We start from the raw sequence: 25,291 nt of genomic DNA, 5'->3' as shown, positions 1-25,291 counted from the left end.
TGGGAGACACTTGTCAATTAACCTGAACCATCTTTATTTTGTGTATTCAAGCATTTACTCAGTACCAACTATATTTCAGGCCCTCGGAGCACTCCCTCCCTGAAGTAGAAGCCTCACATGTAGCCGGTGGGCCTTGTCCCGCGAGCCGTCTCAGGATTGGCTCCGCCGAAGGGAAAACCCCGCCCACATCGCTTTCCGTCTCTTCAATGATTGGGCTGGGAACCTCCGGCAGAAGGTGGGTTCTAGGTTGCGCGTGCGTAGATTGAGGAAGAAGATGTCTTCCAGTGGGGTGGGAGGGGGTGACGTCAAGAGCGGTGGCAGGCGGGGTCCTCCCATAGACCTGGGGACGTTGTATCTGTGGGCCTTCAGATCGCGTCACAAGTCGGCGACTGAACCTTGGCTGTGGTGGCTGAGACGGCGAAAGCGGCAGCGGCGGCGACAACTCTGGGGTTTGTGTCTCGGGGTGTGTCGGCCGCCGCTGCTGCTTGGGCTTGGTATGTACAAATGGCTGGTTAGGATTCTCGGCACCATTTTTCGTTTCTGTGATCGGCCGGCGCCCCCTACCCGGGCCCTCCTGAAGAGGCGGCGCTCGAACAGGTGAGCCGGGCGGGGACTGAGTGTGGGCCTGTTCGTCACCGTCCCCCTCCCCCATCCCAGGCTCCGCGGAGTGCGCTGATCCAGCCTGGCAGGCCCGGTTCAGTCTAAACTCAGCCCAAATGCGTAGCTGGGCCTTGGTGTTAAAGGTGCTGGTCGCGGGTGTCCCGGTGACGTAGTATCTCCCTTCGTCCTGTGTGGATGCTGCTCCTGATGATGGAAGGAGCTAGTTGTCTTTGGAGTGACAGGTAATGATTAGGACTTGATGTTCTTGTCGGAGTCCATGCTGCCTCCTGTCAATACATGGGGCTTTATCATACTTTGCAGCTCTTAGGTTGAGAACTAAAAATTTGTTTTGGCTCACTGCTTACAAAGCACACCTCCCATATGTCATCTGGGCAATAACCGCAGTTAAGGGAAATTAGATTGCTAGCTTGCCCAAGGCTGTTTTGGCTGCAAATATACTGTCCTCTTAGCACCGAGACAGTAGCTGTCTTGTTCTGATACAGCTGTCCAACTCTGTGTGTGTGTGTGTGTGTGTGTGTGTGTGTGTGTGTGTGTATTTGGGGAGCGAGGTAGGGAGACTGGTTCTTTGCTTTAGATTAGTGTATGAGGGGAGAAAAGGTACTTCATTCCTTTAAAAAGATCACTGTCCTATATTTGAAGTTAAAATTTTGGGGGAATCAAAAACTGTTCTTACTTAGCATTTATTCTTTAGTTTGTCCCATTATTTATAGTGTGAGCCCCCTTCCTTAAGAATTGAGAGAGTAAAATACCATACCAATTCTATACACTGCCCCCCAAGCTTTTAGATCAAAATTTTTTTATTAAGCCTCAAGATCATTGAAGGGTAGTTTCTTGGAATTTGAGAGAATAAGATGATTAATGTATGAATCTGAGAATGCAGATTATTGATGAAATAGACTGTTGAACCCTGGCTGGCTGGCTTAGTTGATTGAAGCATCCTCCTGTACATGAAAAGGTGGTGGGTTCCATTCCCAGTGGGGTTTCTCTCCCTTCCTCTCCCTCTAAAATCAATATATCCTCCAATGAGGGTTTTTTAAAAAAAGCAGTAGACTGTTAATGTGTTCCAGAGAGAGCAAGGTTTCAACTTAATTTTCCTTTCTACCTTTCTGTAAGGTTGATATAAGGATCATTTGAGAACATTTTATAATAGAATAATGCTTACTATATATGCATAGTATTTAGAGGGCCTTGTGCAGAGGTTAGTGCGATACATAGTGATACATAGTTGATACATACTTGCTAAATAAAGGAATGTGAGTTTGCTCTCCGCGATACATAGTGATACATAGTTGATACATACTTGCTAAATAAAGGAATGTGAGTTTGCTCTCCCCTATCCTCTCTTTTTGCTTTGAATCCCCCACTAGTCAGGGAAACTTTAGTTTGGAGATGAAAACCCTGTTTTTTCCACACAGCCTTAATCAAAAACAACTCTTCTCAAGGTAAGGCATTTTTCAGTCAAAATTAAGCCAGGAGGTCTTGTTGGGATGTTTAAAATAATGACCTGAATGGTATATTCCTATATACCAATTCCTAAATAGGGATTTATTCTGCTCATTTTTTGTAAATAAGATCAATCACAGTCATCTTTAGAAAGGTGACTATGGATGGATACGGGCAAATGAGGATATCTGTAATAGTGTCAGTAAAAAAATAAAAAAGGTGAATATATAACAGCTTTTCTGGCTGAGAACTATCTTTCAAGATGTCATCTTTTTTAAAAACTTGTTTTTTTTAATTTATTGATTTTTAGAGAGAGAGGGGCATCAATTTATTGTTCCACTTACTTATACATTCATTGGTTGATTCTTGTATGTGCCCTGACTGGGAATTGAACCCACAAGCTTGGTACATTGGGATGACGCTCTAACCAACTGGGCTACTCCGCCAGGGTTGGGGGGGTATCATCTTTCAAAAGGGTATTTGTTGTTGTTGTTGTTTTAAAGATTTATTTATCTTTAGAGGGGGAGGGAAGGAGAAAGGGAAAGAAATTCAATGTATGGTTGCCTCTCCTGTGTCGCCTGCTGGGAACTGGCCTGCAACCCAGGCATGTGCCCTGACTGGGAACCAAACCTATCCTTTGGTCCAAAAGCCCGCTTTTGTTGTTTTTAAGTCATTGCCTGAGTGAGAGAAGAACTTGGGCCCTTACCTCTGTTCACCTACTAAGCCAAGTGATTTCTGGCCAGTTTCAAGTTCCTACTTTAGCCAGATTACAGATTACTACTATATAGTAGGGAATTTTGTGCTTTCTCAAATAGTTAAAACAATAGGGTTAAGTCCTACTATGGAGTAGCATTCTCTTTTAAAACCTAAGTTTGATCTCATTTTATGGCAAAGTGGATAGAGGAAGGTGTGTCATATAAACACTACGCTTACTTACAGAAATGGGTGTGTGTGTGTGCGTGCGTGCATATATATACATATATATATATATATATATATACACATTTTTTATTTCTTCTCTTTTTTTTTAGCACTTCATTATCCACAGTGGACACTGATGAAATACCAGCCAAAAGACCAAGATTAGGTATTGAATATTAATTTTAAAATTAGTGTTTTAGCAGCAGTCCATCGACTTCACCATTTGCCACCTCGTCCCCATGTAAAAATTAGTATTTTAATAGGAAAACTATATGCATGTAACAGAATTCAAAAAGTAAAAAGTATATGAAATGAAAGTAAGTCTCTTTCCTGTTCTTCATCTACTCAGTTATCTTTTCTGGATGTAACCACTTTTACCCAGGGGATTACATGTCATTCCAGATAGATAAACCTTATAGGTTGAATATACATTTTCTTAAAGCTCCTTTTAAAAATGTACATTCTGAAATTCTAAATTTCCTAAAAAGAAAAGTTGCTTTTTTAATTTGAGGAGAAAACATTATAAAAACTACTTTAAACTGTCATCTGGTTCAGATCGCTGAATGAAGCAATCTCATTAATGTGTTGCTCCAAATTGTTTACTTCTTTCTTGTAATCTGAAGGGCTAGACATCATTTGATAGAAGAGAGTAAAATTATAATAAAGGGAAAAGGCACAGTGGAATACTCCATTTTCCTCTTTTCAAAAATGCACGTGAATTTGGATGTACCTCCAGATGTGGTAGTGAAGAGTGGGCAGTCTGTGTTAAGATTTCATTTAAATCTAATGAGGACTTACTGAGCATGTCTTACTGCTAAGTGCTGACTTAGGTTCTCCAGGAATACAAAAATGAGAAGCAGGATCTCTATTTTAAAAACTTTACAGTGATAAGGGTATATGATTATATAATGGGGAATATAAGATAAGCACATAAATGATACCAATGTCAATGATCCTATGATAATGAGATAAGAAAGGTAGTAACAAAATACTGTCCAATTTTCGCTAGTTAATAGTCCCAGTGAATATTCGATGAAGGAGCTAGTATGTGAGATGGATCTTTTTTTTTTTAATTTTATTATTTATTTATCTTTAGATGGGAAGGGGGGGAAGGAGAGAGGGAGAGAAACATCAATGTATGGTTGCCTTTTGTGCGTCCCCTGCTGGGAACTGGCCTGCAGGGAACCGGCCTGCAACCCAGGCATGTGCCCTGACTGGGAATCGAATCGCGATCGTGTGGTGGATCGCGCTCAATCCACTGAGCTACACCAGCCAGGGCTTGTGAGATGGATCTTGAAGGATGGATAGGATGTCAGCAGAGAGCATTGGGAAGGAAAAGCTTTCTAGGAAGAGGGAAGGGATTGGGAAGTTGTGCTAGTCAGGCACTAGTGAAGAGAACTTAGGGGAAAAAGTTAGAGAAAGAGATCAAATTGTGCAACACTTTGAATGCCAGGAATATCCAAATTCATTAGGATGATATTTCCCAAAGCAGAGGATAAATACCAGTCAGGAAATGATTTAGGAGGTACAATGTTCATAATATTAAGTAACATTTGAATTATGTACTAAAAAGTTGTAATCTTTTCAGTTGTTTTAAATTTCTGATTATTTTAAGGAGAAAATCTTGGTTGAATGCATAGTTGGTCTTTAATACTTACTGAACACAGTTGACCTTTGAACAACATGAGGGTTAGAGGAACTGACTACCCCAGGAAGTTGAAAATCCATGTATAACTCTGGACTTCCCCAGAATAATTTAACCATTTATGTTGATTGGAAGTCTTAATGACAAATAGTTAGCGTCTATTTTATAATATATATTACGAGCTGTATCTTACAATAAGGTAAGCTAAAGAAAAGAAAATCATGAGGAAAACACATTTACAATATTGAAAAAGTCGGAGTGTAAGTAGACCTGCATGGTTCATACCTTTGTTATTCAAGCATCAACTAGAATATAATCTGTTTCGTTTTCATTTCTTTTTTTTTTTTAAGATTATATTTATTTAATTTTAGAGAGGGAAAGGAGAGAGAAAGAGGGAGAAAAACATCAATGTGTGGCCGCTCCCCACATGCCTCCTTACTGGGGACCTGGCCTGCAACCCAGGCATGTGCGTGCCCTAGACTGGGAGTTGAACCAGCAGCCCTTTGGTTCGTAGGCCCGCGCTCAATCCACTGAGCTATGCCACCCAGGGCTCTTTTTTTTTTAAAGATTTTACTTATTTCTCTTTAGAGGGGAAGGGAGGGAGAAGGGGAGAGAAATATCAATGTATGGTTGCCTCTTGTGTATCCCCTGCTGGGAACTGGCCTGCAACCCCAGGCATGTGCTCTGACTGGGAATCGAACCACAGTTCTTTGGTTCACAGGCTTATGATCAATCTGCTGAGATACACCAGCCAGTGCATCTTTCCTTTTTTTTTTTTTTTTTTTTTTTTTTTAATGCTTCACCTGGAACATTTTTTCATTGCTTTTATTTTTATTTTTTATTTATTTATTTTAAAGATTTTATTTATTTATTTTTAGACAGAGGGGAATGGAGGGAGAAAGAGAGGGAGGGCAACATCAATGTGTGGCTGCCTCTCATGTCCTCCCTCCTGCCCCTGGCTCCCCGGACCTGGCCCGCAATCTAGGCATGTGCTACTACCAAGAATTGAACCAGCGACCCCCTGGTTTGCAGGCTGCCACTCAGTCCACTGATCCACACCAGCCAGGGCACATTTTTGCATTGCTTTTAGAGAGAGGGTGAAGGAGGTAGAGAGAGAGAAAGAGAAACATTGATGTGAGAGAGAAACATGGATCGGTTGCCTCTTGCATGTACCCCTGACTAGGGGACCTAGGTATGTGCCCTGACTTGGAATCAAACCCACAATTTTTTGGTTTATGGAATGACACTCCAACCAACTGACCCACACAGGCTAAGGCAGTGTTTTCAAGGGAAATAATGTTTTATATTCACAGTAATAATATACAATTACCTTTTAATATCCAAAGGAATCCAAAGCACTAACTCAGAATAATATATATACCCCTATGTTCATTGCAGCATTATATATAGTAGCCAAGATATGGAAGTAGCCTAAGTGTCCCTCAGTAGCCAAGTGGATAAAAAAAGCTATGGTATATTTACATAATGGAATATTACTTGGCCATAAAAAAGAACGAAATCTTAACATTTGTGACAGCATGGATGGACTTAGAGGGTGTTATGCTAAGTGAAATAAGTCACACAGAGGACAAATACAGTATGGTTTCACTTATGTGGACTCTAAAGAACAAAATAAACAAAATAGAAACAGACTCATAGATATAGTGAAGAGATTGATTGTTGCCAGAGGGGAGGGAGGTTAGGGGACTGGGTGAAAAAGGCAAAGGGATTGAGATCTACAAATTGACCCTGGCAAGTGTGGCTCAGTTGGTTGGATCAGCATCCTATAGGCCGTGGGCACATGACTGGGTTTCGGGTTTGGTCCCCAGACAGGTGCATGCTGGAGGCAACTGAGTGATGCTTCTCTCCCTACCTCTGTCCTTCCCTTCCCCTCTCTAAGCAAGTGCAAATTGGTAGTTACAGAATAGTCACAGAGATGTAAATTGAATTATAGCGTAAGGAATATGTATCTTAATAACTGTGTGTGGGGCCAGGTGGTTACTTGAAATATCAGGTGACTAACTGTAAACGACACACTTTTAACACCACTGTGCTGTGCATGTGAAACTAATACAGAATGATAATGAATGTAAACTGTAACTGAAATTTTTAAAAAGTTGCCTTTCAAATACATTTTTTTAGCAAAAGTGAGTCAATTTTACAGAAAAATATAAATAAAGGTATATGGTTAAAAAAATTGACAGTGAAATTATAGAAGTGTCTTGAAATAATTTTGGCAATTATCCATTTTAGACTTCTATGTTAAGGGTCTCTCCCTCCATGATTTCCATGAGTAGAAAACTAGAAGGGAACCTAAGCCACAGGGGAAGTAGTGAGTAGCAGAGGTGATACTTAGGGGCAGAATTTGTAAATGTTTATAGTAGTGCTCTCCAATCGAACTGGGTGCCGCGATGGCTTCTGAGCACTTGAAGCGGGGTTAGTGTGACCTAGGAACTGAATTTAATTTTACTTAACTTGAAACTTAGGTAGCTTACATGTAGCTAGTGGCTACTGTAACAAGCAGTACAACTCTTGGTTGCTTTTTAGGAGGGGTAAAAGAAAACAAGGAGGGCCTTAGAATTTCAGGCTCAAGATTTATAGAAGAATGGGATTTTATGAGATGCACTTCGTTTAGTCTCAGGAAAATAAGTGGTCTTATCCCCATTTTAGAGATGAGGTAACACCCCCGCCCCTGCCTTTTTACCCCTCTTTAGTGAGAACTTTTGCAATAATCTTGGGCGTACTCAGATTTTGACAAAATTTATAGGAAAATAAACAATACATTACTTTTTAGTGTCTAATATTAACTATGTTGTTAAGAGGAGTACCTCTTTTCCTCTGGCGTTGGATGACTGACTGTCTAGATTAAGCATCAATCTTTAAAGCTAATTTTCTCCCATGTAAAGCTCAACACTATCAGAGGGATAACCCAGAATTCTTTCTAATTCCTAAAATAAGAAACAGGTTATTTGCAAACTTTCATTCTTTTAACTATTCTCTAGTTACAGATTACTTCAGGTTGGATTCTGCTTTACTCAGCTAATACCTTCTCCCTGCTGTTTAAGTTATTCCCTTTCTGTAAAGTATTTTGTCTTATATGTTCTAGAGTGCTTGTTGCTTAAAAGCCATCATTTCAACTTCAGACTATTTTTCTCTAAAGCAGAATGTTGCTGGAGTGATGATCTTTTCAATTGGTGCTTTAGAATACCTTAATTAGGACATAGAAAGGAAATTGCAGAAAATAAATAATCAATATAGGAAATAAGAAATGGACAGTTAGAAAAGAAGAAAGTTGGGCCCCTCCCCCATGTTTATTTCCTGATTTTTTAAAAAGATTTTATTTATTTACTTTAGAGAGAAGGTAAAGGAGTGAAAAAGAGAGAGAAACATCAATGTGTGAGAGGTACATCCATCGGTTGCCTCTCACACACCCCAACTGGAGACCTGGCCCACAACTCAGGCATGTGCCCTAACAGGAAATTGAACTGGCAGCCTTTGGATTCATGGGCCAATGTTCAATCCATTGAGCCACACCATCCAGGACTATTTACTATTTACTTTGTAAACTTTATGTTTGATTGGCGGGGGGCAGGAGGGTGAGTCTGAGATCTTCCAGTACATCTCTGGTAGAAGGATAGCTTTGTTTTATCATAGGTGTTTAAGAGTTATATATCTTGTCCTGGCTGGCGTAGCTTAGTGGATTGAGCACGGTCCTTCAAACCAAAGCATCATGGTTCGATTCCCAGTCAGAGCATATGCCTGGGTCGCAGGCCAGTTCCCAGGAGGGAACACATGAAAGGCAACCATACATTGATATTTCTCTCCCTCTCTCCTTCCCTTCCTCATTAAAGATAAATAAATAAAAATCTTAAAAAAAAAGAATTATATATCTTAATACTTCACTAATTTCTGTGCTGGGTATAGCCAAGATACAATAGGCACTTAGTAAGTAGTTGTTTGGGACAACTGTATTGTTACCTGCCCAGGAAGGAAGGAAGGAAGGAAGGACCGACCAGGGAGTAAGTGGTATTTCCTGTAGGAGTCTGCCATACATAGAAACTATAAGCTCCATGTTGTTAAGTTATGCCCCTGTGTCTTGGGTATAGATTCCTTTTTGTATATTCAGGAAAACTCATTGCTTGAAAGTTTTTGTTTCAGGACTTTTCTGTGTGAATCAGTGTGTGATTTGTTGAACTGATTATTTCATGTTTTTGTAGCTTCACAGATATTTTACTAAAAAAAAAATCACAGTGCTGAGCCCTGACTGGCATGGTTCAGTGGATGGAGTCCTGGTCTGTGACCCGGGTTGCTGATTCGATTCCCAGTCAGGGCACATGCCTGGGTTGCAGGCCAGGTTCCCAGTGTGGGGTGTGTGAGAGGCAAACCATACATTGATGTTTCTCTCTCTTTCTCCCTCCCTTCCCCTCTCTTAAAATAAATAAATAAAATCTTTTTAAAAATCACAGTGCTTGAATTCCAGTTATTCAGGGAGGAGAAAAACTGTTTTACAGATCCTTTTTTATTTCAGTGACTGAAAATAGGACTCATAGTAAAAATTGAAAGACCTTTTTACAGATAAAATCTTATGTTTTACCAGAAGTTTAATACTTTCTACTTACACGATATATATCTGTATGTGATCTATATTACACTTTCTAGATTGCTTTATTCACCAAGTGAAAAACAGTCTCTATAATGCTGCCAGCTTACTCGGAATCCCGCTCCAGCTGACCACAAAGCCCATGGTAACTTCTGCTTGTAACGGAACACGGAATGCAGCCCATTCAGGAGAGGTCAGTGGGGCTAGGGCTTTGTTGGGGTTACTGACAAAGTTTTGTACTTAGTCATTAAAATTAAATTTGGGAAATACTCTCATTTTAGGAATTCCTGCGTACAGTGTCGTCTTTCCAGAAATGTTCATGTCTTTATTAGTCTTGGTATAAAGGGCAAAATATTAGAAGTTAAGACATTACATACTTAAAAAATATGTATAAAGAGCCTAACTACTAAATAATAAGTATGTTTGAAGACCCTGGAATTGTTATTTTTTTTATATCATTTGTGAGTTTTTTGCAAATTAAATCTCAGGCTTTATTGATGATATTTCTTTTCTGTGAGCTGGCTAAATAATAGAATGGTTTGTTTTCTATTAGAAACTTAAATTGTGAAATTATGTACTACAGAGATCATTCTGCTTGATTTTAAGGTATTTTCGAACTCTTCATCTTGTGAACTGACAGGTTCTGGACCCTGGAACAACATGCTCAAACTGGGTGAGGTGGTCCAAATGCTCTCTTTCCCCATCTTCCCTGCCTCTTTTTTCTGAGTTTTGAGAAAATGAAAGGAAAACCTGATTTTAAAAAACAAATAGCTTTCCTTTAGAATTGTCTTTGAATTTACTGTGTTTTCTATTTGTATTATCACTGTCCTTAATGTGACTTAGATCAAGTTTCATTCAATACAAAACAAAACAAACATATCCTGAGACATATTCTCTGGCAGGCACTGTGCTAAGTTATCAGAAACAAAATAATAAAACCTTTGATAACAAAACAAATAGCAATAATAAAAATAGGAAAACTCTGCCTTTGAGGGACATCATCTGATTGAGGAGAAATCTTAGGTTCCCAGTTCTCATAGTTTTATGGATTAGGAACCTCTATGTCATCCATACCCTGGAATTTAAATGTAATGTACATTTAAATTGAATGTACTGTACATGATGCTGTGGTGGGGGACTAGGAAGAAGTCGGAGTCCTGAAAATGGTGTGATCTCTGCCAGGCAGGTGGATTTGTAAAGTTTGAGCGGAAGGGGAGAAAGCTTTTAGAGAAGTTGTGGGTTCAGAAGTTAAAAGTGGAAGAAGCTAAGGAAATGATAAAAACCTTAGAGCAATGCTTCTAAAACAAACTGTTAAAGTGAAGTACCTCTGGTGGCAGAGAAGAGAGAAGGAAAGGAAAGTGTATGTATCTTCAAGTCTGAGAATCTGGTTCCAAGGGACCTGGGACAAAGATGATACATTTTGTTTTTGCTTTTTAAATAGTATTTTCATCTATTCTTTTTTAAAAATGTCTTAAATTTATTTTTAGAGAGAGGGGAAGGGAAGGAGAAAGAGTGGGAGAGAAACATCAATGTGTGGTTGCCTCTCATGTGTCCTCTACTGGGGACTCAGCCTGCAACCCAGGCATGTGCCCCGATTGGGAATTGAACTGGCGGCCCTTTGCTTCACAGGCCCGTGCTCAATCCACTGAGCTACACCAGCCAGGGCTAAAGATGACACATGTTTAAAGTCTTTAATCTTATTTTAAAAATTAATACAAATTAAATTTAATAATATTTATATTGTTTGAATATATAAATGTTTAAAATTATTTGCCGTTGAAGTTGATATATGGAAGAGATAGTAGATTTATCTTGTGCCTGAGGTACGGGCACTATATTTCTGTAAGTTTGTATAGCATAGTCAGAGAAGCACAATTATTTCTAGGGCAGGTTTCTTACAGAAAGAAGTCCGTAGTCTCTGATATGAAATCCTTAGAAATGTGTTTGGGGGTTGTGAATTTATCCTGTTTTAGATATATTGTGTTTATTGACTTATTTAAAAATATTCATTGGGGTTAAACATTGGCTCTACTCAGGTTTTGTAAACAAATGGATTCAGGTTAGTTTAGGTTTTGCTGCTACTGACTTATGAAAAATTTTCAGTTTTTTTCTGTTGCATTTTGGAATCCTCAGGGACTCCAAGCCCCTATAAATGGCTGCAGCAGAAAATGTGGCTGATGAAAATTTGGTTACCATTTTTTGAAGTATAGTAGCCATCTAACAGGTATTAGAAGCTTCCAATGAAATGTAGTAACATATGGCAAGTTTTCACTTAAAAATACTTACGTTTTCTTGGGGAGAAGACATAATTCGACAAATTTACTCAGTTTCATTAGATTATTGGGGGGGGTTATAATCATTGGGTTCTTCATGCCTCTTATCGGTCCCAGCAAGCAAAACTAGAAAAGTCTGCATGTGTATTGTTTTTCTAAGCACTATTGCTTTTCCTTGACTTTACGGAGTTTGTGCTGGACCTCTGGGCTGTGTGGTCGTATCATTTGAAAAAATAAAACAAGTAATTCTCTATGATATAGACTGATCACACAGTTGTTTTTTTCCTAATGCGGGCTGTGGATAGTGTTTTGTTTTTATTTATTTATTTTTTCACAATTATAAATGCATTCTAAAAATAGGTAATAAATCTCCTAATGGAATAAGTGACTATCCAAAGATCAGAGTGACAGTAACTCGCGATCAGCCTCGAAGAGTCCTGCCTTCCTTTGGGTAAGTGTTCAACTCTGCCTTCTTTAAATGGGTACTTGGCACTTATTAGGGGCTCACTCTTGCTAGCGAGGCATTTTTACTCTTACTCTATTATGTAATCTCATTAAGTAAGTACTCTGAGGTTAGTGGCTTATGCAATATCGTACAGCTAGTGAGAAACTTGAACTTGTTACTTTTTCTGCCATTTTATATACTCATTACATCTGATTTTGAAAACCTTTTGAAAAACAATTGTCATTCACTTCTAGACTTTTTTTTTAAAGATTTTATTTCTTTATCTTTAGAGGGGAAGAGAAGGAGAGAGGGAGAGAAACATCAATGTGTGGTTGCCTCTCATGGGTCCTCTGCTGGGAACTGCCCTGCAACCCAGGCATGTGCCCTGACTGGGAATCGAACTGTGATCCTCTGGTTCCTAGGCCTGTGCTCAATCCACTAAGCAACACCAGCCATGGCATAAACTTTTTTTTAAAGTATAGTATACTCATGCAGAAATCATGTGTCTAGCCTGATGAATTTTCATACACTGAACTGTTCTTATTTTATTAGTAATTTTCTTCTCCTTTTTGTGTTTTTACTTTCTACAATTTCTACTGTTTGGATATTAGATCTTTTGGATTGATCTAATTTTTAAGCATATTCTCTTTTTGTTGTTGTCCTCGCCCTTTTAAAAAAATCTTTTACTGATTTTTTTGTCAGGGAGGTGCTTTATAGCTTTTAAGTTGTAAGCATCCTCGCACTCCCTACTCCCCATGGTTTTTCTTTCTCCAGGCATCTGGTTCTTATTATAAGGATGTACTATCTTTTATTATTTCTCTAAAGCTGTTAATTATTTTAAAATTTCTTCTCTATTTTACTTCCTCTAAATTCCCTCCCCCCTTTGGTTTATTTTTGGTCTTACTTTCATGTTAGAGTCTTTTTTCAAATACCTGGTGATCCTTGGCTGTCCACTTGTATTTGAGGATGGGTTACTCACTAAAATCTAGGGCTCTCCTGACTTGGATAAATGGTTGATTGTACAACCAGGAAAGAAAATGCAAAATGTGTTCGGAACATCCTGTGCCAGAAATATAAGGAGTGCTAAAAAAACTGGGGACATGTCAATACAACACAGGAGGGCTTCCACTGGCCAAATTTGGGACAATTTAAGCATTAAAATGAATAAAGACAGGAATACAGATGCTGATAAGCGTGTCCTGTGGGAGGGAAAGATCTTTATACTTTATATAGTAGGGTGTCACTAGTAAGTGTAGCGGGAATGGTAGAATTAGAATACCATTTCGTAATTATCATGGTAGAAATTGATACATACAAGAATTAATCGAGCTCAAAATAGTAAGTAGAAGTTTGAGGAGGTATGTGGTATTTACATAAGTGCAAAATGTCTCCCCATAAATTACTTGTTAATTACAAAGGGAAAGATAGTAATTTTCAAGAAACCTGCTTGACACCACCTTAACCAAAGGAAGAGTTAAAGGCAAACCCACAGTGGGACAAATGGACATCATGGCCTTCAGATTTATTGCACTGAGAAGGACATCATCAGTTAATTCATATTCCTGCAAAGTTAGTAATATAAATCTAAAAATGAGAAAACTGATTAAGGCCTGTATTCTTCAGTATAAAGATGAGGAAAGGCTGAAAACCAGTTTCAGTTCAAAGGAGACTAAAGATACACGACAACAACCAGTGCAGTGTGGGCTCCTGCACTGGGTTTAGGATAGGGAAAAATCGATGTGGAGGGTATTTTTAATATTTAAATAGGTCTACATGTTACATATTGCATTACTGCTAAAGTGCCTGGATGTGATGATTATATTATGGTTATGTAAAAGATGCCCTGGTATTTGGAAGATACATATTTAAATATTTGGAGATGAACTTCTCTAAGCATTTAATGCTAAAATTGTTTTCTATAAGCATTGCTTTAGCTGCATCCCACACATTTTGCAATAATTGGTTTTAATTTTTATTCAATTTAAAAATATTTTCTTATTTCTGTTTTACTTTCTCTTTAACCAGTGATTCTGAAGTATAGAAGACATCTGTTGTTTAATATCCAAATATTTGGGACTTTCCAGAGAATTAAACTAAATAATTATAAACTAAACAGTCTTTCTGTTATTTAGTTTAATTCCATTATGGTCAGAGAGTATACTTGGTATGGTTTCAGGTCTTTTAAATTATAACATGTTTCATGGCTTAGAATATGGTCTATATGGGTCATATCCAGTGTGCACTTGAAAAGAATGTGTATTTTGCATTTGTTGAGTAGAGTGTTATAAATGTCAGCTCAAGTTTGTGGTATTTTACAGGTCTTACTGATTTTCTGTCTACTTTTTTATTGATTAATGAACAAGGGGTATTGATATTTTCTACTGTAGTTGTAGACTTCTTTTTTGCCCAGTTGTATCAGTTTTTGCTTTGTGTATTTTGTCTTCACTTGACCCAGATTCACCAGTTGTTACCATTTTGCTGATTTCTTTATTATTTACTGTTGTATATACATAATATTCTTTTCTGAACCATTTGAGAGTCTTAGATTTAAGACATTTTAATTTTAAGTACTCGAGTGTGTTTGTGTTTCTTTCTTGAGAATAAGAATATTTAGCCCTGGGTGGTGTGGCTCGGTGAATTGGGTACTGACCTACGAACCAAGGGGTCACTAGTTTGATTCCCAGTTGGGGCACATGCCTGGGTTGTGGGTCGGGTACCCTGTTGGGGGTATGTGAGGGGCAACCACACATTGATGTTTCCCTCCTTCTCTTTCTTCTCTCTCCAAAAGTAAATAAATAAAATTTTAAAAAAAGAAAGGATATTTATTTACATAATTATAGATTACAAAAATCAGAAATTTCATATAATGCTGTTTTATAATCTTATTCAAATTTATCCATAATAGCAATTACTGTTTTTTTTTTCTGGTCCACAGTTCAGTGCAGGATCATGTATTACATTTAATTTTCATGTCTTGTTAATCTCCTTTCATCTGGAACAACTCCTCAGACTGTCTTTGTCTTTAATAGCATGGATATTTTTAAAGGGTATAGAATGGAGCAGAAGTAGATGTGCAGTTGTTCCTATGGAAAGTAGTACAGTAATTACATTAATAAATAATTGTACAAGAATAAACTGTTGCATATACTCAGACTGTAAATCTACTTTTGCCTCACCCTGCATAAAATATTTGTAGGATGTTCTTCAATTTTGTCTGATGTTTATTCAATATTTGTTTTAGATTATGCAACTTTTTCTTTTTTAAATATTTTATTTTTACTTATTTTTGGAGAGAGGAGGAGGGAGGGAGAAAGAGAGGGAGAGAATCATCAATGTGGGAGAGAAACATTGTTCAATTGGTTACCTCCCCATTCCCCCTACTGGGGACCTGGCCTGAAACCCAGGCATGTGCCCTGACTAGGAATTGAACTAGTGACCTTTTAATTCACAGGCTGTGCTCAGTCTACTGGGGCACACCAGCCAGGGCTAGATTATGCAGCTTCTTTTGTAAAAATATTATATATGTGGCATGTCCTTTTTAAAACATCAGTCCAGACGGTATAATGTCAGTGCATCCCATTATTTGTAATGGCAGGAGAGACAGGCTTTTAATTTACATTCATTAACTTAGCATTCAGCAGATATTGAGTGCCTTTCCACTTAGATCATGTGCTAAGATATAGTGATAAAAGGATATAGTCCCTGTCTTCATGGAATTTAAAATTTTGTGTGGGATATAAACATCAGTCATACCAGTAATTCCAAGTGTGTAAAGGATAAGTGCAGAAGTAGGAAGGGTAGGTGCAGTAGGGAGCTAATTCCAGAGCTGGGGTTAGAAAATTGAACTTGAGGAAGAAAAGAAGGCAGAGGCTTTTATGTGGCAGCCTTGGTGACTAGAAATAGATGTTCTGTAGTGCAGTTCTGGGATGCCCTCTACTCTAGAGATGCATCTAACTTGAGTGAATGCTAGTTGTCTGATTTGTCAGGAGCAAACTTAATCTGGGAAACCTAATCACAGAATGGTCTGAGGCTTAGATTCCAGCAATTTAAGCAGTTTGGTGATAAATAAAAAAATTCTTTTCTGTCTCTCAGGTTTACTTTGAACTCAGAAGGCTATAATAGAAGACCAGGTGGCCGCCGCCATAGCAGAAGCAATCTAGAGAGTTCCCTAACGTGGAAACCTCAGGAACAGGTCACAACAGACATGATCACTGAAGAGGGCGGCAAGGGTCTGAGGCGTCCCCACTGTACTGTGGAGGAGGTAAGCCTTTCTAGCCTGATCTTTTCTGAAAACTATTCTATGAATTTCGGGGGGGGGGGGGCAGGTAAGTAATGTATGTACTATGGCACAAAATCTTAAAAGGTATAAAAGGTTGTACCGTGACTGTAAAACTTCACAGTCTCACTTCTGTACCTGGCCCTGCCACCCTGTTTGAAACTTGTATGTATCCTTCTGGAGATATTCTATAGATAGGTGATTTAGTCAATTTCTAGAATATTTTCACTATAAGAAATAAAAAGGAGTCATGTTAGGAAGAGATAAAATTATAAGTTCTGTTTGGGTCCCTTAATTGTTCTAACTTGTTTCTTTTTACGCTCTAATAACTGACTAAGTAAGAGAAGTCGAATAGTGTACTTGTCTGCTCTTTCCTTCCCTTTTCAGGGCACTTAGCATATCTTCATCAACGAGCTTCTCTTCACTTTCCTCTTGAAGTCTTCACTTAGTAGGAGCATTTAGAATTATTCCTGTATCTGGCATTCCCCAGGACCATCACCTGTGGTTTTCTTAGCCACTTGGTTTTGCTCATCTTAGAAATGCTCATTTGGGTGCCTGTGGTCAGTAGTTTGAATTGAATAAAATATGGTTCCGTCCTCTGGGATCTTATACATAAATAATTGTACTGAACAAACAGAGGTAGGCAGAGGGAGGAATGGAGGGGGTTTAAGGAGAGGTGTCATAAAGTAGGCTTCAGTGCCTCTTAGATGAGAAATAAGAGATGAGACTAAGCACATAAAGGGTATACACAGGATATATTCTCAAAATATTAAAAGGTAATATTAGCAAGGACATATTTATTGTTTAAGCGAATTATAAAGTTAGCAGGAAGAGCAATTATGAAGTTAGCAGGAAGAGCCTGAGGTCCAGATTTCAATCTTGGATAAATATATGCCAGTGACCAAGATACCCTGGGTGTTTAGGGGGAAGTTACAGTGACTTTAGTTTTGGACATTGTTTAAAGTGCATGTGGAACATGCAAAGTGACCTGGCCCATAGAGTTTTGAGAGGAAGGCAGGGTTAGAGAAACATTCCTGAATCTTCTGCTTATTGGTATTATATATATCAAGGAGGCTGAGATATTATTCAGGTAGAGCGTGTAGTATAAGAAGAGATAATGGGTAGGACCCATTGGCATTTTGGGCAGGCAGAAGAAGAAATCATCTGTAGTAGAGACTGAGAAGGTAAGAAATCAGGAGAATGTATTGTCCAGAAAGGCAAGGAGCAGTCACCAGGGTGAGATGCTGAAGAGAGGGGTCAAGTAACACAAAGGCTGAAAAAGTATCTGTTGCATCTGGCCATACAACATCATTCGTGACTTTGGCGAGACCATTTACATTTTGGAAGCTGAATGTTCTGGATATGCAAGTGGATTACCTCTGCTGAGTTGTTTTATGGTTAACCTAGTTCTGCTGTCAAAAACTCAGATGCATTCAAGGTCTAGGAGATAATGTAAATGAGTGATGCCAGCTGGAGTGAGTGGCCCATCTAAAGGAATAGCCCTTCCTAGCTATAGATTGTTGATTCAGTTTTTCAAAAGGCCAGATTTGGGGAATTTTCTTTCCAATTTATAAAGTTAGTAATTAGTTTAAAGAAATTTAAAAGGCACTGTGCTGAGAAATGAAACACACCTATGACCTATTAAGTCTTCGCTTATGACTTAATTATATGTTTAATGTGCTAGAAGTTATCCAACATGCTTTCTTTTATTTAGGGTGTTCAAAAAGAGGAAAGAGAGAAGTACCGAAGGTTATTGGAGCGACTTAAAGAAGGTGTTCATGGAAACCCTGTCCCTCCTGTGATGTCACCTCATCACAGGTAAAGATGAGCTGACAAGAGCAGTGCTTTGCCAGACATCTTTTCTCTTATTTTTGGAGAGGAAATTGGTAGGAATATTACCTATTCTTACCAGTGGGTTGGAAGGGTTTTGTGAGAAAAAAGAGGTTAACATTGAGAGAACAAGCTTTGTAATTTGTCTGAACAAATTGTATCTACTAAGGGATTATATAGAATAGTGCTTATGCAAAATACGATTTTGTTAGCTTTCGAATTCTTTATTCAAGTGTATTCTTACTTGACACTGATACAGAAAAGTGAAATCACTGGTTGAAATCAGGAGGCAGGGAGTTTTTTCAACCTCCCCAATGTACACGTGTCCCGCAGTCTCTGTCTCTCTGCCTCTTTTTCTCCCTCCTCTCCTCTTCTGTTGGCTCCTCCCTTCTCCCCCCCTTTCCCCCTCCCCTTCCCCCCCCCCCCCCCCCCCCCCCCGCCTGCGCATGCAAAGCTCCTGAGGCATCTTAATGGATGCATCTTAAGCATGTTTGGAAACCTTCCACTCTAGAGATAAGATCAAAGTTGCCCAGGTCATTAAGAAGTTTTTCTTAGAAGACTCCTTGTTAATTACTCTAATGATTTGAGCAAGTAGATGAGAATGACAGAAGGATTAGATGTCTGGCCTTATAGTCACTTGTAAAAAGGGGACAAAAAGTATGTGAGGTCAGGATTGAGGTACATTTGATTATTTCAATAAGTGAGAATACACCAAGTGGTGTCCCAGAAATTATGTAACAGCAAATTAAAGGTGAAAAAGTCACAAGACTATCTAGCTTGTTGAATGCAGAAATAACAAAGGAGTATTTGTCTGGAAATTTAAAAAATTTTTTAAATATTTATTTATCTTTAGAGGGGAAGGGAAGGAGAGAGGGAGAGAAATATCAATGTATGGTTGCCTCTCGTGCGTCCCATGCTGGGAACTGGCCTGTAACCCAGGCATGTGCCTTGACTGGGAATCAAACTGTCATCCTTTGGTTCTCAGGTCCACGCTCAATCCACTGAGCTACACCAGCCAGGGCTTGTCTGGGAATTTTAATTTTGGTTGTGAACTTTTAAAATTTTAATTACCTTAGTGAAGTCAGTCAGAATGCTATATTTTCTCCATTTTGAATAGCCACCGTTGAAAGCAGCAGAGTACTTCATGAACTACTGGTTTTGTTATGTCAACCTATTTTGCTTTTAGCATTCCTGCTTTTAATGTGTTGTTTAAGGATCCATTTCAGTGTATTATGTAAAATTTTCCGTCTTTTAACCTGAGTTTTATCATCACACACGATTTTTCAGTTAAGGTGTTGCTGAGAATTGAGAACATGCAGTTTTACAAATAGAATTGGAGGTTAGTAACTTGGCTGAAATATTAGAATCAGTATTAGACTCCTTTTATCCTCATGTCAGTTGCTGCCGTGTTGCATCCTCTCATAATTTTATTTAAAGATTTTATTTACTTATTTTTAGAGAGAGGGGGAGGGAGAAAGAGGGCGAGAAACATTGGCGCCCAACCAACTGAGCCACGCAGGTCAGGGTGCATCCTCTTGTAATTTGATGATTCAGGATAATCAGTAACTCCTGTCTGGAGAAACTTGTCAGAGGTAATGAATATTTATGGTAGATTTTAATTTTGTATCTGAATGTCTTCACTTTTTGTATTTCCAAGTTCTCAAAGATGTCACATGGATACACTAAAGACCAAAGGCTGGGGGGAAGATCAGACTTATGGAGTCAGAACAACTCAGTTTGTTCCAAAACAATGTGAGTTTCCCAATTTAGCCCTATCTTAATATACTGAACTTAGTTCATGTGCATATGAGATTGAAAAATGACATACTTGTGAAAGCTGGTATACCAAACCTTAACACTTTATCAGACCCCAGGGCATTGACTAGTTTACCCAGTACCAGTAGGTTAGTAAAAAGTTATTTTAAGATGAAGCAGATTTATAGAATACCACTTGGTTATTATTCCTAGCTTCTATATGTATAGTAGTAGTACCTATTTTGTAAGCCTAAAATTAATTTCCTTATATTTGTTATATTAATTTCCTTGCATTTATCCACTTGCTGTCCACTAAATTGTAGTTTACCAAATGAGCAGATATCAGTCAGTTTACACTAAAGATTATATTTAAAGAAGAAAGCAATTTATGAATTTTTAAGCAACTTGATTTGTAAGGAGGCTACTGTTTGGAAATTATTCTAACATTTCAGTGTAAGTCAATGTCTTAATACTATGGAAACTAAGTTGAAATTGTATCTATATATTGATTAATAAAGAAGAGACTTTATTTTTTCTTTGCTGTCCTCACAGATAGAGTTGTTGAAACAAGGGGGCCTCTATGTTCAATAAGGAGTGAAAAGAGGTACTTGGTTCAGTTTATTCTAAGTTTTCATTTGACATTATTTTCTTACTTTATAAGCTGTATTTATGAGTAACCACGTCTAAGGAATTGTGAACTGTCCTCAACTCTGAGAGCTGGTCAGCATACATGGGAACATAGGTAGCTTTTGTGTCAGATGCCCACTGTCACTTGGGAGATGCCTTGGACTCCTAGGCATTGGGAGTTGGCATCTCCCAGGGGGTTGGGAGATTCAGGTGCCATTTAGAAAAGTTTGGGTGTGGTGGACACCTGGCATGTGAACAGTGAAGGCAGTTCTGCATGCTTTAGGATAATCGTTCAGTTATAGGATAGGTTGGTTGGTAAAGTACAGCCGGTGGGCCAAATTTGGTCCCCCTGCCTGTTTTTTAACTAAAGTTTTATCGGAACACAGCCTTGCCCATTCATTTGCTTACTATTCATGGCTGCTTTTAAACTCTAATGGAAGTTGAAAAGATTTAACACACCACAGGACATGCAGACTATCTGATCCTTTTTAGAAAAATTTTGCTGACCCTTGGTTTAGAGGACTATAGTAAACTCAAGACAATTTTTGTTTCCAAATTATATGTTATTTCTACAACTAGTCTAACATGTACCAGGTTAAAATCATCCAGTCAGTAATTTCTATTGTTATTCCCTCAGGTATTCAAAGGGGAAATATTTGGATACAGAGAAGACCGTTGGAATCAGACTTGAAAATGAAGGTGTAAGTAGAAACACTAGCTAAATTTTATATCTTTTTACTCTTTCACTTGACTTATTAATAATACTTTGGTGCCCAGGAAAAATAAGAAAGATGACATGTTAATTTGATTCCTAATTCTGTTTTCTTTGAAAAAGCAGGTATTGAAGAGAAACAACTTTAGCTTCCTTCTGAGTTGCTGGATTTCTGTCTGCATTACAGCCACCTTTGTTTGTAGGGGAGATCAGTCTGCCTCCATCTCTGCCCTTATGTGTGCTACCTGGCTTCTTGTAGAGAGTATTTGAAGACCATACATCTCTAGGAGAGATATATGCTCAAGACCTAATTTTTTAGAGTCAGGATTTTAGATTTACTTGAAAGTAGTATCAATTTTTTTGCTTAATTGGGCTTTTTTCTATTAACTATTAGAGTAAGAAGTGTCCTAGCTGTGACCAGTGTAGTTTAGTGGGTTGGGCCTTGTCCCACCTACCAAAAGGTCACCTGTTAGGGCACATGCCTGGGTTTTGAGCTAGGTCCCTGATTGCTGGCATGTGAGGAGCAACTGACCAATGTTTCTTTCCCTCTCTTTCTCCCTCCCTTCCCCTCTTTCTAAAAAAAGTAAATAAAATCTTTTTAAAAAAACGCTCCAATGATTTTCATAGCAATACCAACATCTTTAACAATGATGGCATATCTGAAAGAATACATTGCTAAATTAAATGTAAACTTGAAGCTTTAGATTATTTCACATCTTAGCTACATACAAATACCAAAGTGTGGGGGACTTTGTGTTAAGTGTACTATATCCATTTGATCGAATTTCTCTTCTCCAATTAGATTTCTTCATAACAATTAGTCTTAAGGGTAAGTTATAGTCTTAAGCCATGGTCTTAAGTCTTAAGTCTTAGAACATTACCTTCTTTAATTTCCCCATTTCCAGTGATTCAGAGTGAAGCCTTTTGTGTTTAATGATCATTTATTAGTTGTGGAACAAAGACTGAAAGAAGTGGGGGGGACTGAGTCTTGAGAGAGGATCGGTGGGGTGGGGGTGGGAGTGGTAATGGCTGTAATAATGTGTTACCTGGCCGAAGACTACATCCTGCTTCTATCTCTGCTGAATCTGAAGGCTTTACTGTCTGCGACCATAGGAAGGGGCAGCAGCTACTGGTTTCCTAAGACTGGTGTATTTGACAGTTAGCTAGAGTGAAGTGTATTGGCTAAGTGTGTGGAGAGTGTAGTTCTAGTCCAAAGCTCTATTTCTAAATAAATTTCCTAATTTTAAAATAGTTTGCCTACCAGATTAATTCAATATTAAGGGTTACATAGGGTCATGATAAGGAAGGATCTTATCAAAGTTTCTGGGTTGCTTTCAGAATTCTACTTGTTGACCTAAATGGTGATTACATTGGTGTTAATTTTTTAATTTATATTTTGTACATTGTTCTATAATTTATAATTACATTTAAAAAAAAAGATGAAATAGAACAACTTTACATAGTATAAGGATAGCAGTGGTTTATTTTGAGTGATGGGATTTGGGTTACATTTTTTGCTGTTTTAAAACTTAATTTTTTTAACTAAATTTTTAAAAATTCACATAAGAGAACTGAATTTGCTTGTTTTACCTTCAGGGAAAATGATGTGTGTTGTGTTTTATGGCTTTGTAATTGAGGTGTTCTGTGAGTCTTAATGCTTGAACACTTTTTGGTCCCTCTTGTGGGAACAAATATGCTAAATCTACTCATTTGAGGATTTGCTAATTCTCTATTCTTTCAAGAGGATGCCATTTTTATATTTCATGTGTTGTATATGTTTATATGTACAGTCATTAAACAAGCCAATAGAATGTGGAAACTTTTTTGATCAGAGGAGAGGACACCAGCTGGAACCTGACCTGTCTGAAGAAGTGTCAGCCCGACTCCGCCTGGGCAGTGGAAGCAATGGCTTATTCAGGAGGAAAATGTCAATACTTGAGACAAAAGAAAAAAATTGCTCAGGCAAAGAGAGGGATAAAAGAATGGATGATCTTCTTGAACTTACAGAGGTATTATTTCTTATGTTGATCAGAATAAGAGACATGTTTTTAAATAACCTTAGTTATTCAATACTTGAGCGGCAGTTTTGAAGAGTCTCTCCAGGCTAAGGATAAATGTAGGAAAGACCTCAGTCCTAAGGGCTTTCCATTCACCAGCTACATTGATCATTATGATCTGTGAAAGGGGTCTGAGGGATCAGATTACTACTGTTTAACAAACATGGTTAGACACAATTGTCACATATCTTGGAATATAATGAATTCTTTGTATTTTTCTAACCTTAAAATATTTTGGTTAAATAGGATGGGTTAGGTATGAGGAATGAATTCATTGCAGTTTTAAGTGATTATGGTTTACTGAAATTTCCCTTCTGTTGATTATTGCATTTGAAAATAGTAAAAACGTATAGAAAACAAGAAAACGAAGGTAGTTGAAAACTCATTTTACAGGTTAGCCCACATCTTGGCTCCTTCTTCAGTGTTATCTTAGTAGGTGGTAGTCAGCCCTGTTCAGTGAATCTCTCTCTTTTTTAAAAAGTTTTTATTTACTTATTTTTAGAGAGAGGGGAAGGGAGGGAGAAAAAGCAGTGGCCTCTTGCACATTCTCCATCCAGGGACTTGGCTGCAGCCCAGGCATGTTCCCTGACCAGAAATCAGACCTTTCACTTTATGATGATGCTCAATCGACTGAGCCACATCAGTCAGGGCTGTCTTTTGTTTGTTTGTTTGTTTGTTGATTTGAGAGAGAGAGGGACATCAGTTCCACTTATTTATGCATTTTGATTCTTTTTTTTTTTTTTTTTAAGATTTTATTTATCTTTAGAGGGGAAAGGAAGGAGAGAGGGAGAGAAATATCAATGTATGGTTGCCTCTCGTGAGTCCCCTGCTGGGAACTGGCCTCCAACCCAGGCATGTGCCTTGACTGGGAATCGAACCATGGTTGCTTGGTTCCCAGGCCCGTGCTCAATCCACTGAGCTACACCAGCCAGGGCCACATTTTGATTCTTATAGGTGCCCTGACTGGAGATAAAACCCACAACCCTGGCATATTGGAAGAAAGCTCTAACCAACTGAGCTACCTGGCCAAGGCCAGCAAATATCTCTTGAGCACTTGTTATACATTGGGCATGCAGGTGGAGAGAGAAAGCCATAAAATCACAAAATTATGTGCAGTTGGGAGGAAGCAATATTAAAATTTGGCTGAAATAATTTCTGTTGGGTTTATAGGTTCAGTCTGGCAGCTTAAATGTGCATTTATCTGCATAATTCTGTAGATGAAGCTGTCTATTCAGTAAGGACTCAGTCTTTAGGCTGCTGCCTAGTTTCCCAGTTAATTGCTTGTTGGCTTACTTTCCTTGTGTTCAAAATGGACAGTATGACCTCTTCAGTGTCATTTATTACTTTGATGTGTTCAATGAAAAGTTTGGAAGGAAAGTATGAAGATACTTTTGATGAAGTATTTTGAAAGGAGCAAAGGCTAATAAGTTAGCCACTCCTAGGTTCAAGTCTTGGCTCTGCCTTGTAACAATTTTATGACTTTGAGCATGTAACCTGAATTCTCTGAGTGTTATGTCTTCTATAAAATGGTGATATTTTCCCCACAATCAGGGATCAGTGATGTGCTTCAGGCATCTGGTACCATAGTGATCAGTAAATGGTAGCAGGAAATTGAGATTATACCAATTATAATATTGGTATAATCTCAGTTGGTATATATAAATTTAAATATAAGTAATATTACCAAATTATTTTCAGAAATAATTTAGCGTTTTTTATAACCCTTAGACTGCTTTGTAGTCTAAGTTTAAGTCTTTTCATACTTTAATTCAGTAGATCTTTGATAATGTATTTTTCTCAAGGGTCAGGTGTTAAAGAGGTGAAATTGGCTTTTTACAGTTTCAGACTTTTAGTGCCTGATAGTGGTTTTATATTAAAGTAGCAACCTCTGGACTTTCTAATTCAGGACATGGAAAAGGAAATCAGTAATGCATTAGGTCATGGCCCACAGGATGAGATCCTCAGTAGTGCTTTCAAATTGCGAATCACTCGAGGAGACATCCAGACCCTGAGGAACTATCACTGGCTCAATGATGAAGTAAGTTGTCTCCACCCACCCCGTGTCATCATCCATAACCAAAGCGAT

General features: G+C 38.2%; 1 protein-coding gene across 5 annotated transcripts in view; it reads left to right on the top strand.

Moving 5' to 3' along the window:
- The first annotated feature begins 348 nt into the window (after window positions 1–348).
- SENP2 (SUMO specific peptidase 2) overlaps window positions 349–25,291 on the top strand; it is a 36,769-nt gene continuing 11,826 nt past the window's right edge. The window contains exons 1-12 of one of the 5 annotated variants that reach the window (XM_037131293.2): window positions 349–597; window positions 3,096–3,151; window positions 9,290–9,423; window positions 9,837–9,903; window positions 11,864–11,954; window positions 16,041–16,209; window positions 17,939–18,042; window positions 19,712–19,806; window positions 20,362–20,413; window positions 21,074–21,137; window positions 22,981–23,157; window positions 25,112–25,243. In XM_037131293.2, coding sequence (XP_036987188.2) covers window positions 497–597; window positions 3,096–3,151; window positions 9,290–9,423; window positions 9,837–9,903; window positions 11,864–11,954; window positions 16,041–16,209; window positions 17,939–18,042; window positions 19,712–19,806; window positions 20,362–20,413; window positions 21,074–21,137; window positions 22,981–23,157; window positions 25,112–25,243 — 1,242 coding nt within the window. In that variant the 5' untranslated portion in view covers window positions 349–496. Of the gene's footprint in view, window positions 598–3,095; window positions 3,152–9,289; window positions 9,424–9,836; window positions 9,904–11,863; window positions 11,955–12,247; window positions 12,325–16,040; window positions 16,210–17,938; window positions 18,043–19,711; window positions 19,807–20,361; window positions 20,414–21,073; window positions 21,138–22,938; window positions 23,158–25,111; window positions 25,244–25,291 lie in introns of those variants that run through there. The other 4 variants (XM_037131290.2, XM_037131294.2, XM_037131295.2 and 1 more) reach the window with 4 other exon arrangements.

This window comes from Artibeus jamaicensis, unplaced genomic scaffold, assembly GCF_021234435.1.
Source record: "Artibeus jamaicensis isolate MK-2021 breed Jamaican fruit bat unplaced genomic scaffold, CSHL_Jam_final scaffold_474, whole genome shotgun sequence".
NCBI classification, from domain to species: Eukaryota; Metazoa; Chordata; class Mammalia; order Chiroptera; family Phyllostomidae; genus Artibeus; species Artibeus jamaicensis.
The sequence above is the reverse complement of the archived record's forward strand: the minus strand, read 5'-3'. Positions and strand labels throughout refer to the sequence as shown.